The 13,629-nt window shown below is 42.2% G+C and overlaps 1 protein-coding gene across 1 annotated transcript; it reads left to right on the top strand.

Annotated features, from left to right (window-relative positions):
* Positions 1–10,650: 10,650 nt before the first annotated feature.
* bsx (brain-specific homeobox) lies at positions 10,651–13,381 on the top strand. The gene is made up of 3 exons (XM_019876214.1): positions 10,651–11,402; positions 12,150–12,340; positions 12,949–13,381. Exons 1-3 carry the CDS (start codon positions 11,159–11,161, stop codon positions 13,189–13,191), a joined length of 678 nt encoding a protein of 225 aa, XP_019731773.1. The 5' UTR covers positions 10,651–11,158; the 3' UTR covers positions 13,192–13,381.
* The last annotated feature ends 248 nt before the right edge of the window (positions 13,382–13,629 follow it).

Consider the following 13,629-nt stretch of genomic DNA (forward strand, 5'->3'; position numbering starts at 1 on the left):
GCAACTGTCTCATGGGTGGAGGAGGAGAGGCGGCACCATCCGCTAGCTGGATGACAATTGCCATTCATTTACTGAGAAAACCCTGAAAGCACTTGCTGCACAAATTTCAGCATTTGAAGGCTTGAAAACAGCCATCCAGAAGAGTTGATTTAACCATTTAGCCAGAGGATGTCTGAAACATGAAGGTTGATACGCATTTGGTTTGCTAATGTTGATAATTTTAGAAGCCCGTAAAAGATTGTTCTGGCTTTGTGCTTCATAAATGGCACAGCTGGTAAATAGCGAAAGCTTTATTATTATTTTTTTTCTTGTTATTGGCGACGTCACACACACTATTCAAAAATGAGCTACAGGCTGCTCATTGATGCCATGTGTTTTGTTTCTTAAAAAAAAAAAAAGGTTATTTCGTACCAGTCACTCAGTTTGCATTGACTGAAATTTGATGTTTGTGGCTCTATTATTATGATATTAATTAAATCTTCCCTCTTGCATTTAAGCTCACCTCCCACCTCTTGCTTGTTGAAAATACTCAGTATGGCATTGTTTTTTAATGTCACCTGCATGGAGTGTTATATCTGTAACTGTAAATGACTCCTCTTTGCTGAAATGTTCACTGCACACACACACACGTGCCAGCGTGTTTGTCTGCACACTGGGGGCTCGAAAAAAACTTACCGGTACTTAAGTACAACTGTTTCGAAAATGTTTGCTACACATTGCGGCTTTTTTTTTTCTTTGTGTCCTCCTTGTTGTCCAATGTGTGCCTATTATCCACCAAATTGCATACATTACATCTTGTTGGACCCAACACAGACGTACCATTTTGGTGAAAATGTCATAAAAATGAAATACATCAATATCGAGACGCGTTTTTCAACTCCTGTGCATTTTTTTCAAGCTAAAACAAGTATTCACTACCGACGGAGGGAAACGTGGCTCAAATTAAAAAATAAAAAATCATATTATTATTATCACAATGATAATCCATATATTGTATATTTACATTGAGCAAATACAGTGAAGTTGATATTTTTTCACAAATTGATAATATTGGTCCATCTCGTCTGTTTCAACAAAATTCGTGTGTGGCAATAATAAACTTTTTTTGCTCAAATTGATTACTGTACTTTAAGTCGCTAATGGTGCAGAGGTACACTCACCTGACTTGCGTGCAGGCAGCCTGGGATTGGTTCCCACTCAGCAACTGTGTGAATGGGTGTGAATGGTTGTTTGTCTCCATATGCACCCTGTGACTGACAGTCCATCAGTTCAGGGTGTAGTCTGTCTTTCGCCCAAAGTCAGCTGAGATTGTGAAGATGATGGAACATTTCCATGATTAACAAATTATGTGTATCTATATCTATATCTATCTATCGTTCGTTCGATCGATCGATCGATAGATAGACATGATTGGCTTGGGCGGCCCGGTGGTCCAGTGGTTAGCACATCGACCTCACAGTGCAGAGGTACAATCCCAGCTCCGGCCTCCCTGTGTGGAGTTTGCTTGTTCTCTCCGGGCCTGCGTGGGTTTTCTCCAAGTTCTCCGGTTTCCTCCCACGTTCCAAAAACATGCATGGCAGGCTGATTAAACACTCAAAATTGTTCCTAGGTGTGAGGTAGAGCGCGGATGGTTGTTTGTCTCTGTGTGCCCTGCGATTGGTTGGCAACCGGTTGAGGGTGTCCCCCGCCTACTGCCCGAAGACAGCTGGGATAGGCTCCAGAAACCCCCGCGACCCTTGTGAGGATAAAGCGGATTGGAAAATAAATGAATGAATGAATGAATGAATGAATGAATGAATGAATGAATGATTGTCTTTGTATCATCGGATTTCCAGTCGTATGTTTTGGACACTCAGGTGAAGACGGGGGCGGAGCTGTCAACTGATCACCACCTGCTGGTGAGTTGGCTCCGATGCTGGGGTCAGTTGGAAGCACCTGGCAGAATCCCCTGTCAGAAGGAGTTTCAATTCACACCTCCGGAAGAGCATTGCCCACGTGCTGGGGAGGAGGAGGACATTGAGTACGAGTGGACCATGTTACGCGCCTCCTCGCATGGTGGGATGCCTCCGAGTGGCACGAGGGGGGCGCGCCGGGGCTCTTGGGCCCCAGACGCGGCTAAATGCCCACCAGCCGGCGGGGAAGGAGGTGGGGTCTCACCGGAGGTTGAGGCGCCCAGCACTCGCCCCACCGGAACGGAGGGGAGTGGGAGTAGCCGCCCCACAACCCTCCTTCAACAATAATCAGGCGAGGGCCCTTCCGGGGCCCGCACTGAGTGTGAACCTCGCGAGGCACCAGCGACAGTCGTACCGGGTGTGGGACCCGGGAGGGGGAGCAAGTCCCTGACAGGGGCCGATTGCCCAGGAGCAGGAGGAGGATGTTACGCACCTCTCTTGTTAAGGCGGCCGATTGGAGTTGTGGCCGTAAGGTGGTCGGGCCTGTCGTGGCGGCAACCCCCGAGCGCGCAGGTGGATACCGGCAGTAAGGGATGCCGTCAAGCTGAAGGAGTCCTGTCAGAGCTTTGTGGCCTGTGGGAGGCAGCTGATGTGTACCAGCTGGCCAAGCGGAACGCAGATTCTGCGGTTACTGAGGCAAAACCTCATGCATGGGAGGTGTTTGGTGAGGCCATGGAAGCCGAGGAAATTATTGTCCACTGTTTGACATCTCAGGAGGAGGAAGCAGAGCACCATTAACACTGTGTCTAGCTGGGTTGGGGTGCTGCTGACCTCGACTCGGGACATTGTGAGTCGATGGGCAGAATACGTCAAAGACCTAATCAATTCCACCAACACGCCTTTCTTCGAAAAAGCAGAGTCTTGGGATTCTGAGGTGGGCTCTCCTACTAGGGTTGAAGTCAACAACGTGGTTAAAAAGCTCCTCTGTGGCAAAATCCCAGGGGTGGATGAAATCCACCCAGAGTGTCTCAAGGGTCTCAATGTTGTGGGCCTGTCCTGGTTGACACACCTCTGCAACATTGTGTGCTCATCAGGGAGAATGTCTCAAGATCGTCAGACCAGGGTGTTGATCCCTCTTTTTAAGAAAGGGGACCGGAGAATGTGTTCTGACTATATAGGAATCACACTCCTCAGCCGCCCTGGTAAAGTCTATTCAGGAGTACTGGAGAAGAAGGTCGGTCAGGAAGTCGAGTCTCAGATTCAGGAGGAGCAGTGTGGTTTTCGTCCCGGCGGTGGGACAGTGGACCAGCTCTATACCCTTGGCAGAGTCCTCGAAGGTGCATGAGAGTTCGCCCAACTGGTCTACATGTGCTTTGTGGGTTTGGAAAATGCGTTCGACCATGTCCCTCGGGGAGTTCTATGGAGGGTGCTTCAGGATTATGGGGTGCCAAACCACCTGATGCAGGCTGTTTGGTCCCTATACCACCAATGTCAGAGTTTGCTTCGCATTGCTGGCAGTCAGTTGAATCACTTTCCAGTAAGGGTTGGAATCCGCCAATGGTGCCATTTGTCACGATTCTGTTTATAAACGTTATGGACAGAATTTCTCGGCGCAAGTAGTTAAGAGGGTCCAGTTTGGTGAACCTCAGTATTGCATCTCTGCTTTTTGCAGATGATGTGGTGCTGTTGGCTTCTTCAAGCCGGGATCGCCAACTCCCATTGGAGCGAATCGCAGCCGAGTGTGAAGTGGGTGGGATGAAAATCAGTACTTCCAAATTTGAAACAATGGTCCTCAGTCGGAAAAGTGCCCGCTCCGGGTCGGGGATGAGATTTTGCCCTAAGTGAAGGAGGTGAAATGTCTGGGGGTCTTATTTACAAGCGAGGGCAGGATGGAGCGGGAGATCGACAGGTGGATCGGTGCAGCATCAGCTGTGATGTGGACTCTGTATCGGTCTGTCGTGGTAAAGAAGGAGCTGGGCCAAAAGGCGAAGCCCTCTACTTACCGGTCAATCTACATTCCTACCCTCGCCTATGGTCACGAGCTGTGGGTCGTGACTGATAAATCAAGGTCTCGGATACATGCAACCAAAATGAGGTTTCTCCGCAGGGTGTCAGAGCTGTACCTTAGGGATAAAGTCTGAAGCTTGGTCATCTGGGAGGGGTGCAGAGTCGAGCCGCTTCTCCTCCACATTGAGAGGAGCCAGATGAGGTGGCTTGAGCATCTGATTAGGATGCCTCCGAGACGCTTCCTTGGTGAAATGTTCCAGGCATGTCCCACTGGCAGAAGGCCCCAGGGACAACCCAGGACACGCTGGAGAGATTATGTCTCCCAGCTGGCCTGGGAAGGCTTTGGGATTCCCCGAGAATAGCTGGAAGAAGTGGCTGGGGAGAGGGACGTCTGGGCTTCCCTACTAAAGCATTTGCCCCGTGACCCCACCCCAGATAAGCGGTAAAGAATGGATGGATGGAGACTGAAGTCAGAGGATTTAGATTTAATTAGAGTTAATTTTAAGCTAAAAAAAAAAAAAAAAAATTTTTTGATTATTTAAATAGTTATAATTTTAACACCTCATGAAATTGAGAAAATTGTAATGTCTGAGAAGTGATGCAAAAATTCACCCATTTCATTGCTCTTGCTCTCATGAAAAAGACTATGTATGGTGGGGGCTTGGCATCCGAAATCAATGACAGTTTAATCAACTTTTAAAAATATCTATTTTACTGAACTTCCTGCGGTTGGTCTTCATACGCAAATTTACTACTTCTCATGGTAAAGAAATGCATACCAGAAGACTGTATGTTACTTTTATGGGGTTGTTTTTGTCAACTGACAAAAAAAACTTTTTTTTTTCAACATTTTATTTTTAATAGTGAAGATAAATATTCTACTTTGATGTTTAAATACATCAAAATGTATCTACATTTAATCTGTGTATCACATTCGTAAAACTCTTTATTTACAGAGGACTTAATTAGCACCTTGTCCATTACCGATACACCAAAGATGAGGAGTGCCTATAAACTCTCAAAAAATTGACGCATTTGTAACTATGGATGCTCTCTTGTGTCGCAGAGACATAATGTCCACGTCGGCTGTAGATATCAAATGCCGCCTGGCTGCAACACTCAGGGTGGAAGCAAATAGGCTGTGGTCTATAAAAATGAAGTTATATGTAAGTACAGCACTCAAATCTGTGGGGGAAGAAAAAATGCTTTTTCTGGGGCATTTTGTCACTGTCAATTGGTCTATGCAACTTGCTGTAATGCAGGTAATGGAGCTACTCTTCTCCTTTCATCTTCAAGGTTTGTGCATGTGTGTGTCAAAGCAATGTGAACCTGGATATGGAAAGAAGCACAATAGAGGAAATAGACCCTGAGGTCTAGTCAGAGCACACTAAGAGATGTACACAGGTGTGAGCCGTATAACATATTCCTGTTTTATGGACTGTGCTGCATGTGTGACAAATTCAGACGGTAAATTTGCGCTTGGTTCGCCTCTCCAATTATATGTTTTATTCATTTCTAACTTAAGCAGCCACTTCAGTCACATGACCTCAATCGAGCGCAGTTGCTGATGATGGTGATCGTGCAGAAACATGTTAGCCTTTACCTCGATCTGTTGCTTAAGATGGCTAATCACAAAATAATTTGTCTTCACTCTACAGCAGTGGTTCTTAACCTTGTTAGAGGTATCGAACTCAACCAGTTCATATGCACATTCACCGAACCCTTCATTAAGAAGAATATGACGTTTTACAAATTCAAGACATGATAAATGCATTTATTAAAAACAGAAAAAAAGTAAATAAAATTTCAAGACATAATTATATTTTTTTTTACATTATACGACGTACTATCACGACAGTCACACTGTGACTACTGAGCGAACTAAATTTCCTGCTGCACTGATTGGACAAGCAATGAAATGTGATCATCTGCAGCCAGTGATGGCCAAGCGGGCATGTCATGACTAATTGAAATGTTGAGTCGTGTATGTCTAAACCTCCAAGACAGAGGCTCCGTCGAACCCCTGAGACCGATTCACCGAACCCCTAACCCAGGTTAAGAACCACTGGTCTACAGTGAGCACTGATATTACTTCAATTTTGACCAAATGAACTGTCAGGAGAGCTAAACATAATTTTTCACAAATTATACATAAATGATTCCAACGCAAATTCACTAACTTGTTCCCATTGTTGTTTTTTCAGCACCTTCCCAAACCACACTGGGATGCTAAGTGATAACATAGCACGATGTTTGCCTATCAATCAGTCTTGCTTCGTTCAAGCTTTTCAAGATGAAAACTACACAAAATATGGACACTGGGGGTACTAACTGAAGACTCAAAATTGCCTTTTGGGAATATGTGTCAATGGCTATGTGCCTCAATGTCCGAATCCTGTGCCCTGCTCGGCTTCCCCATTTACTGTTGATCTCTCGGATGTACGCGCCTCGTTCCCTAATTCAGCTGCGAAGGATTCTGAAGAGAATAGGCAGTAGAAAATTGATAGATAGATGGATGATGGATGAATGGATTTTCATTTTATCCTAAAGCTTAACGATTGCTGCTCCCATGGAACAGCATGCTCTGCAGAGAATAATACAAATGGATAAAAAATTTAAAAAGCAACAGGAGTGTACACCCTCCAATGCACGTTTTTGGAATGTAAATATTTATAAAAACACTGGCTGCAGCGTTATCAAATAATCTTTTATATTTTGAGAGATTGATTGCTAGCAGGTTTGGACTCAAATGGATCGACAAAAGAGTTTTGAGTAGGATGAGGGGATGAAGGAGGAATATTGGATTGCAGGCTCAACAATGTGTATCGAAGCATCATAGAATACACGAAGGCGAGTGCGCGCTTGTGAAAGCACACGCAGATGTGTGTCTGCATATTGACAATACGGGTGCAGATAAGCCCCTCTTCAGGGACTAATAACAAAGTGGACTACGCACAAACTGGTGACCCTGCGGCTCAATCCAGCAGCAGTAATTAGTTGATTAGAAGGCAATTACTAACACACCCTTGCTTCCTGAAGTGTGTATACTGAATTTCCTGAAGTAATGGAGTCCCTCGAAATGATGCAGTGTACCAAATACCATATTTTGCCATCTGGAAAAAAAATGGGTTGCAACTGTGAGTGCATTTGTTGATAGATTATAGCTATTGTTCACACACAAACATTACAGATTTAAGTGGTGGACCAATGTGGCTGCGTTTAGCCTTCTAATGGACTCTAAGGTTCTTCTGCAATGTTATTTTGCGACACAACTTGTTCGTTCCACCCGAACTACCTTCCCCATTTCACCAAAATAAACTTTTAAAATTCAGTTTTAACCTCAAGTTTCATTTGAGGACAATTATAGTTGATGTTTCTTATTATTCAAAGACAAAGGGCTTTACATGTCCCCAGCTGACCAAAAAAAAAAAAAAAAAAAAAAACCTCACCAAAAGAAAAAAAAAAAAAGTGTTCATCCAAATAAAGTCCTCCTCCAAAATAGACACCTCACAACCATTTGCTAAAATGTTCCCCCAGTGCTATTGTTTCTCCAGGTCAGGATTATGAGCGGAAAGTTGTTTGGGCCGGCAGAGGACATATCCTCGTTATGGTTTCCACAGCAACAGATACTAGAAACATTCCCAGCAATGCAGGAATTACAAGCACAGGAGTCTTTGTTGCTATTGTATGCTTGGAAAATGATTACACAACCATGAGCATTAGTAAATTGGCCATTGTCTTTTGAAAATCATGTAGATCAGTGGTCCCCAACCCCCGGGCCACGGACCGGTACCGGTCCATGGGTCATTTGGTACCGGGCCACACAGAAAGAATAAATAACTTGTAGCTAAAGCCAAACTGTGACATGGTTTTAACTTTCTGAACCTGGATTTGCCACCTCTGCTAAAAACTAAGACTGGACTGTGTTTAATTATAAGCTAAATCTGAGCTAAAAACATACATCCATCATCCAAGCCGTTTTCAGGCAGTAATCTTAAAATCCAACACCCTGACAAGAAAGATAACTACAAAAAACTAAATCGATGGAATAATGCAATACATGCAATAATAACTGACCTTCCATGAACCAAATATTACATTGAAGTTGACGGTAAATAATATGTTACGTATTTTTAACAGTCACAACAAACTGGATTCTTCATTTATAATTAAAATACCCATTATTTGCCATTTTAATATGATACCCTCTCAATTTGTGTCTGACAATGTAAATATTATTTCTGTACTAGAAATGAGCATTTATTAAAGGGGTTTCTCACAGTTAATAGATTTTAATGACTCCCATTTCGCCATCCTCCTTGGCTGTGTCTGAGTCTGCCACAGGGGACTGAAAAAAAATACTGCAGCACATACATTTAGGCTAATTGACATACAACATGCACCTCTGTAATCCGCCAGTCGATTCAAAGCACTGACGGCCTCAACAATGCTCTGAATTATGTAGAAGCACGGATTTAAGACAGAAATATTTTTGTTTCAGGCGATATGTTAGTAAATGTATTTACCTGCCAAAGGTAAGGCGAAAGAATTTTGTTAATGCCTCCTCAGTCCACCATCCGTCTTCACTCATGCTAGATGACCAAACACGAAATATGTCAAGAGGACAGGAAAAAAAAAAAAGCTTAAACATCACTAGTCAATACGGTGGCCGTAGTTGTGCTTGAACTTTTGTCTGCTATGTACTCATGGTACATTCTCGACGCCAATTGCGTGCGACGACGCCATGTTCAAAATTTAGAAGGTGAGCGAAATGACGAACAAGCAGGTACAGGTGCTCACCACGTACATTTCGCCGTCCAACAAGGATTCCCGCCTATTTGAGCTAAAAGCATTGATTTTGTATGTAATTGCACCTCAAGATAAAAACTTGTTGTCTGGTCTGACTGAAGCATGAAACCGAAGAGCATCACACGAACCGTTTTTGTTTAAGTGGCTGACGACACGTTATTTTCATTCTTTATAGGCTTGCGACTTGTAGCTAGCAATTAAACCAGCAGGTGCAACAGTAACCTTACGCTGACTCGTTGAATGTTAAAAGCTAAGCTAAAACGGAGCCAAACACACTTACAGGTTACTTGTAAGTAAAGTTATTCGCAGAAATGATTGGAACCCTTCGCCACTTCACGTCTGCTGCGTATCGTGTTCGTGTACGGAGATTCTCCTTGACTCCGACTTTTTTTTTTTTTTATAGAATCTTTATTCGAATCCTTGACTCCGACTGTGAGACAGCGATTTTTTTACATGACGTCACTTACCATATTTGGCCAAGGGTGAAGGTTACCGGAAACTACTCGAGTTCTAAAACAAAGCACATTTTCTGAGTAAATCTTACGTGGCAATGTCATTTACATTGACTTCAATAAATGCTGTAAAAAAATACATTACATTAGCAATATCCAAGTAAAACACGGAGAACTGAAAAGCTATTGTTAATATAATTATTCATTCAAAAAAATCAGTCAATCAGTGAAGTGAGAATATTTCTTAAAATACTGAACAAACATGGCTCGATATAAGCCACGTTATGTGGATACGAAAACGGATAAAAGACCTGCATCGATGGAAATATAGACTATAGGTACAGCAACTATAACTGTTACAATACAAAATACAATTTTCGAAGCCTATTATGCTGTTAACTAAACATAACACGTAAAGAAGTGACGCACCATATTGCGACTCCAATTTTCATCAAATGAAATTGCCCCAAAGCCGCTTAACTGTGTCCAAAGAATGAATCCTGAAGGCGATTTTATCACAATCTGATTCATGTATTTTCCAATTTCCGCTCTAAAAGCGACTATCCCGGTGTGCTCAACTGACGCACAATCAATGCATGAGAGGTCGTGCTTCCATTCCATTTGAGTGTGTTCTCTATTTGCTCTTCTTACATCGCTCTATCAAAATAGTTGTTTTCTTTTTCACTTTAATGAAATTACTTTCGATTTCAATGAGTCCCAGAATGGGTTAATGTACAGTTATATACCTTATGTGTATTCTGTAAGGGCGGGTTATATCATACTCCCGTCGTCTCGTCTCAATGCATAGTTATAAAACATTGTCATCATCACGGCAAAATGTTTTAGAGCTGCGGGCATCAAGTTGTGAAAGCGCTGCACATCAAGCTTACTGATTCCATCTAATTAATTTGTTCTCTGTCCATCTCATCAAATGGAAACCCTGCCCTGCACATTCGAGGATTACAGTTTCCGCTCTAATATCTTTCTAATTGCCTAACATTGCTTTGCAGGATGATTCTGCCTACATTAAGGCACTTTGGCATTAACTGCCCTGATTAGAAATGTGACGACAACACCATATCAACAAATTATAACAAACAGCTTTGGGTCGTAAATGGGCACGGCACATGTAGTCTCATAGATTTTAATACCAACAATTAAAGTCCATTTGGATCGAATTGCAAGACTGACTTGTTGGAACCTATTCCCGTGACATCCGATGATTCAAAAAGTAAAACGAAGAAAGACTGCAGAACGTGCGGGCTTCGTTTTTTTAAACAAAATGAGTACGGTGGATTTTCCACGTGCAACTTAAAGTTTAGCAACAAAGATGACTCCCTCAAAAAATCACTGATGTAGAAAAAAAATAATAGGTCGAACAAAAATTTGATCCAAAAATATGTCAGATGCTTTAAGGGGAGGAAGAATGAAATATGAAAAATCGAATCTTGCCTTCCATCCTCCTCCCTTGATATTTTTATTCTCCCAAATTCCAACATTTGTGAGAAAAGCAATCAACCACTTTATTTCAATACAATTATTCAGGTAAAATATTTGTTGACGTTTAAGAAAAGACCATGGATTCAGAGAAATTAAAAACACCAAGGTAAATGGTTGTGCATAAAAACAGCATCGTCGCCTGGCAACCAAATAAGCACTGCTTTAAGTATTTGTTTCCACCCGAATGACGATGTGTTCAACACACTCGGCTTTTCTGGCTGATCGCCGTTTCACCAAGTGCACAATTTCGTCCAATCGGAGCTCAGACCGCGTCCGTCACTTCTCTCCCGCCCATCTGTACTCTAATTGGCTGATGGGTAAATCAATTTTCACACTCCCGTCTGAATTAGAATTTGATGACAATCTGTCCTTCCTGTGATATGTAGGACATAGTGGCCGACAACACGGAGGGGGCTGCATTTAAAACCGAGGGACGAGCGGGAATAGGCAGGTGCCGATGTATGTTTAAGAAATAGCATACTTCAAATAACTTTCATCATGAGCATGAATTACCCATCAGCGGGTCCCACACAGAGGTCGACGTCGTTTTTTATCGAAGATATTTTATTGCACAAACCTAAGCCGTTGAGAGAAGTTATTCAATCGCCTTTCTGTAGCCCCGTGGCCTCCCGGATGCCAATCCTGGAGTATGGATACCCATTGATGCCAACACCGGTTTTGGCCCCTCATCCACATCATCCGCTCCACAAACCAGAACATCACCAGTACTTCTTTACATCTGGTAAGTAGAGACCATCGAATAAAAACATTCGTGGCCTATATAGCACAATGTTTGTAATGGATCCACATTTTTATAAAGCTGGATATACCCATTTTCTCAATTAAAATGAAAGTTTAGCCGAATTAAGATGACAAGATGAATATAATTTGATTGGTATATCTTAGTACTGTATATTTTACGCTTGAGATGGTTTGAAATCCCATCACATTAAAATGTAGTTTAAAAAGTTTATTTCCCCCCAGCGCAAAATAGTTTGTCTGAATTCACAAAAGCAAATATGCAGTTCGTTCTTCCGTAGTACGACAGGAGTCGTCATTGAAGGCAAATTATAGGCCACATTAGACACACCACAGTCTAATAAGACGCAATGAAACAATTCCATTCCCAAATTGTGTCTGATGATGAACCGATGCTCACTTTTGATTGACACTCATATACGAACATCCAATAGGCTGCCTCTGACATTTTCTCCCTCTCATTAAAAAAATATAAATAAATCAAGTAAGCAAAACAGCCCCTTGCCCGTTTCTGTGAACGTAAATTGTAAAGGCAATTTGCTCATTATTAATGGTAGCTTCTGGTTGTTCTATTTTGACCGTCCCCGGTATATTTTTCAAATAAGACTTCGAATTATTTTCCTTTCACTTTCCCTTTACCATTTTCTGTTAAAATAGAGAAGAACGGTAAATATAATTGTAACGTTGTGGTGTTCAAACGGCTAATCACAGTTTCATCTCCTTGGTTCAGGCATGCAGATGCCAGCCTTGTTTCAACACCACGCAGATTTACCGGGGAAGCACTGCAGACGCAGGAAGGCCAGAACGGTTTTCTCCGACTCGCAACTCTCTGGCCTGGAGAAGAGGTTTGAAATCCAGCGGTACTTGTCCACACCGGAGAGAGTGGAGCTTGCCACTGCGCTTAGCCTTTCCGAAACACAGGTACAAATAGTATTTAAAAAAAATCAAATAAAAAAAAGGGGCGCTCGCGCTATAAAGCGTTCTTTGAGATTGTAGCGTTTGTTTGCAGCAAACCTAAAATGGGAACAAATTCAACGGAAATGTGTTGCGTCGCATCGGCATCAAAGAACATAATAACAGAATGAATTCATAATGTAGTTAATTCTTGAATTAAGCAACAGAGTTCCGATAATAATTCAAGACGACCAATTTGACCACACTGCGACCAGCTCGAAATATCAATAAGGCTGCTGTTTATTTTCGATTCATGTTCATGACTTAAATGAAACAAGTTTGAATTAAAATGGGCCAAAACTATACATACAGCAACGGTCCCCGCAATGATTGATATCCGCCAAATATCAAACGTTGCTTGAAACTGTGACGTTTGCAAGTCCTTCACTCATAAATTGTAAGAATCCGGGTTATATTTCATTTATTCGTTCAGAGAGGCATTGCACGCATGTTCTATCCATCCAGTCATTCATTATCCTCACGAGGGTCTAAAAAAATACATACCTTACTTTTCAGTTGATTCTATAATTTCTTCAGGGTTGCCGTCTGAAACACACCCACCTTACTCTCCTCAGGTGAAAACGTGGTTTCAGAACCGACGTATGAAGCACAAGAAGCAGCTGAGGAAAGCCCAGGATGAGCACAAGACACCCGGGCAAGTGGAGAGAACCGCAGGGAATTCGAGCGAGAACGAATTGACCGAGAAAAGCGGCAAGGAACTGAAATGCCCACTGGAGCGGGACACATATTTGCTGGAAGAAAGCGATGACGATGTGGATATCGAGGATGATATTTGCTCTCCGGATCATCTCTTATAGTAGGCTGCATGGCTGTTTAATACGCAGCATTATTGTATACCTTTGTAAATAACGCTGACTTTATATTACTGTCATTACAAATGTTTACCGTTGAACAATGATAGACCTACTGTGATGTTCATTCATCCACCTGCAAAAAAAATAAATATTTTCATCTCTGCAAATAAATTGGAATATATATGATGGGATCCAACACCAGTGTCTAATTCAACTACAAATTGTTGACATTTATGATAGATTTTCTTCATACCGGCGGCTTAATTACACACCGGCGAATAGCTCTTTTTTCGTAATAGTTTGTTTGATTCAGATTTGTATGCATTTTTAATGTTTTTTTTTTTTTGTCATTGCTAAATTTGTGCTCTTTACTGGCATTTAAATGACTGTGCTTTGGTTTCCTTGCAAATTCATTATGCATGTTGTATCAGAAATCCATTT

The sequence above is a fragment of the Hippocampus comes genome, unplaced genomic scaffold (genome assembly GCF_001891065.2).
Source record: "Hippocampus comes isolate QL1 unplaced genomic scaffold, H_comes_QL1_v1.1 scaffold119, whole genome shotgun sequence".
Classification (NCBI taxonomy): Eukaryota; Metazoa; Chordata; class Actinopteri; order Syngnathiformes; family Syngnathidae; genus Hippocampus; species Hippocampus comes.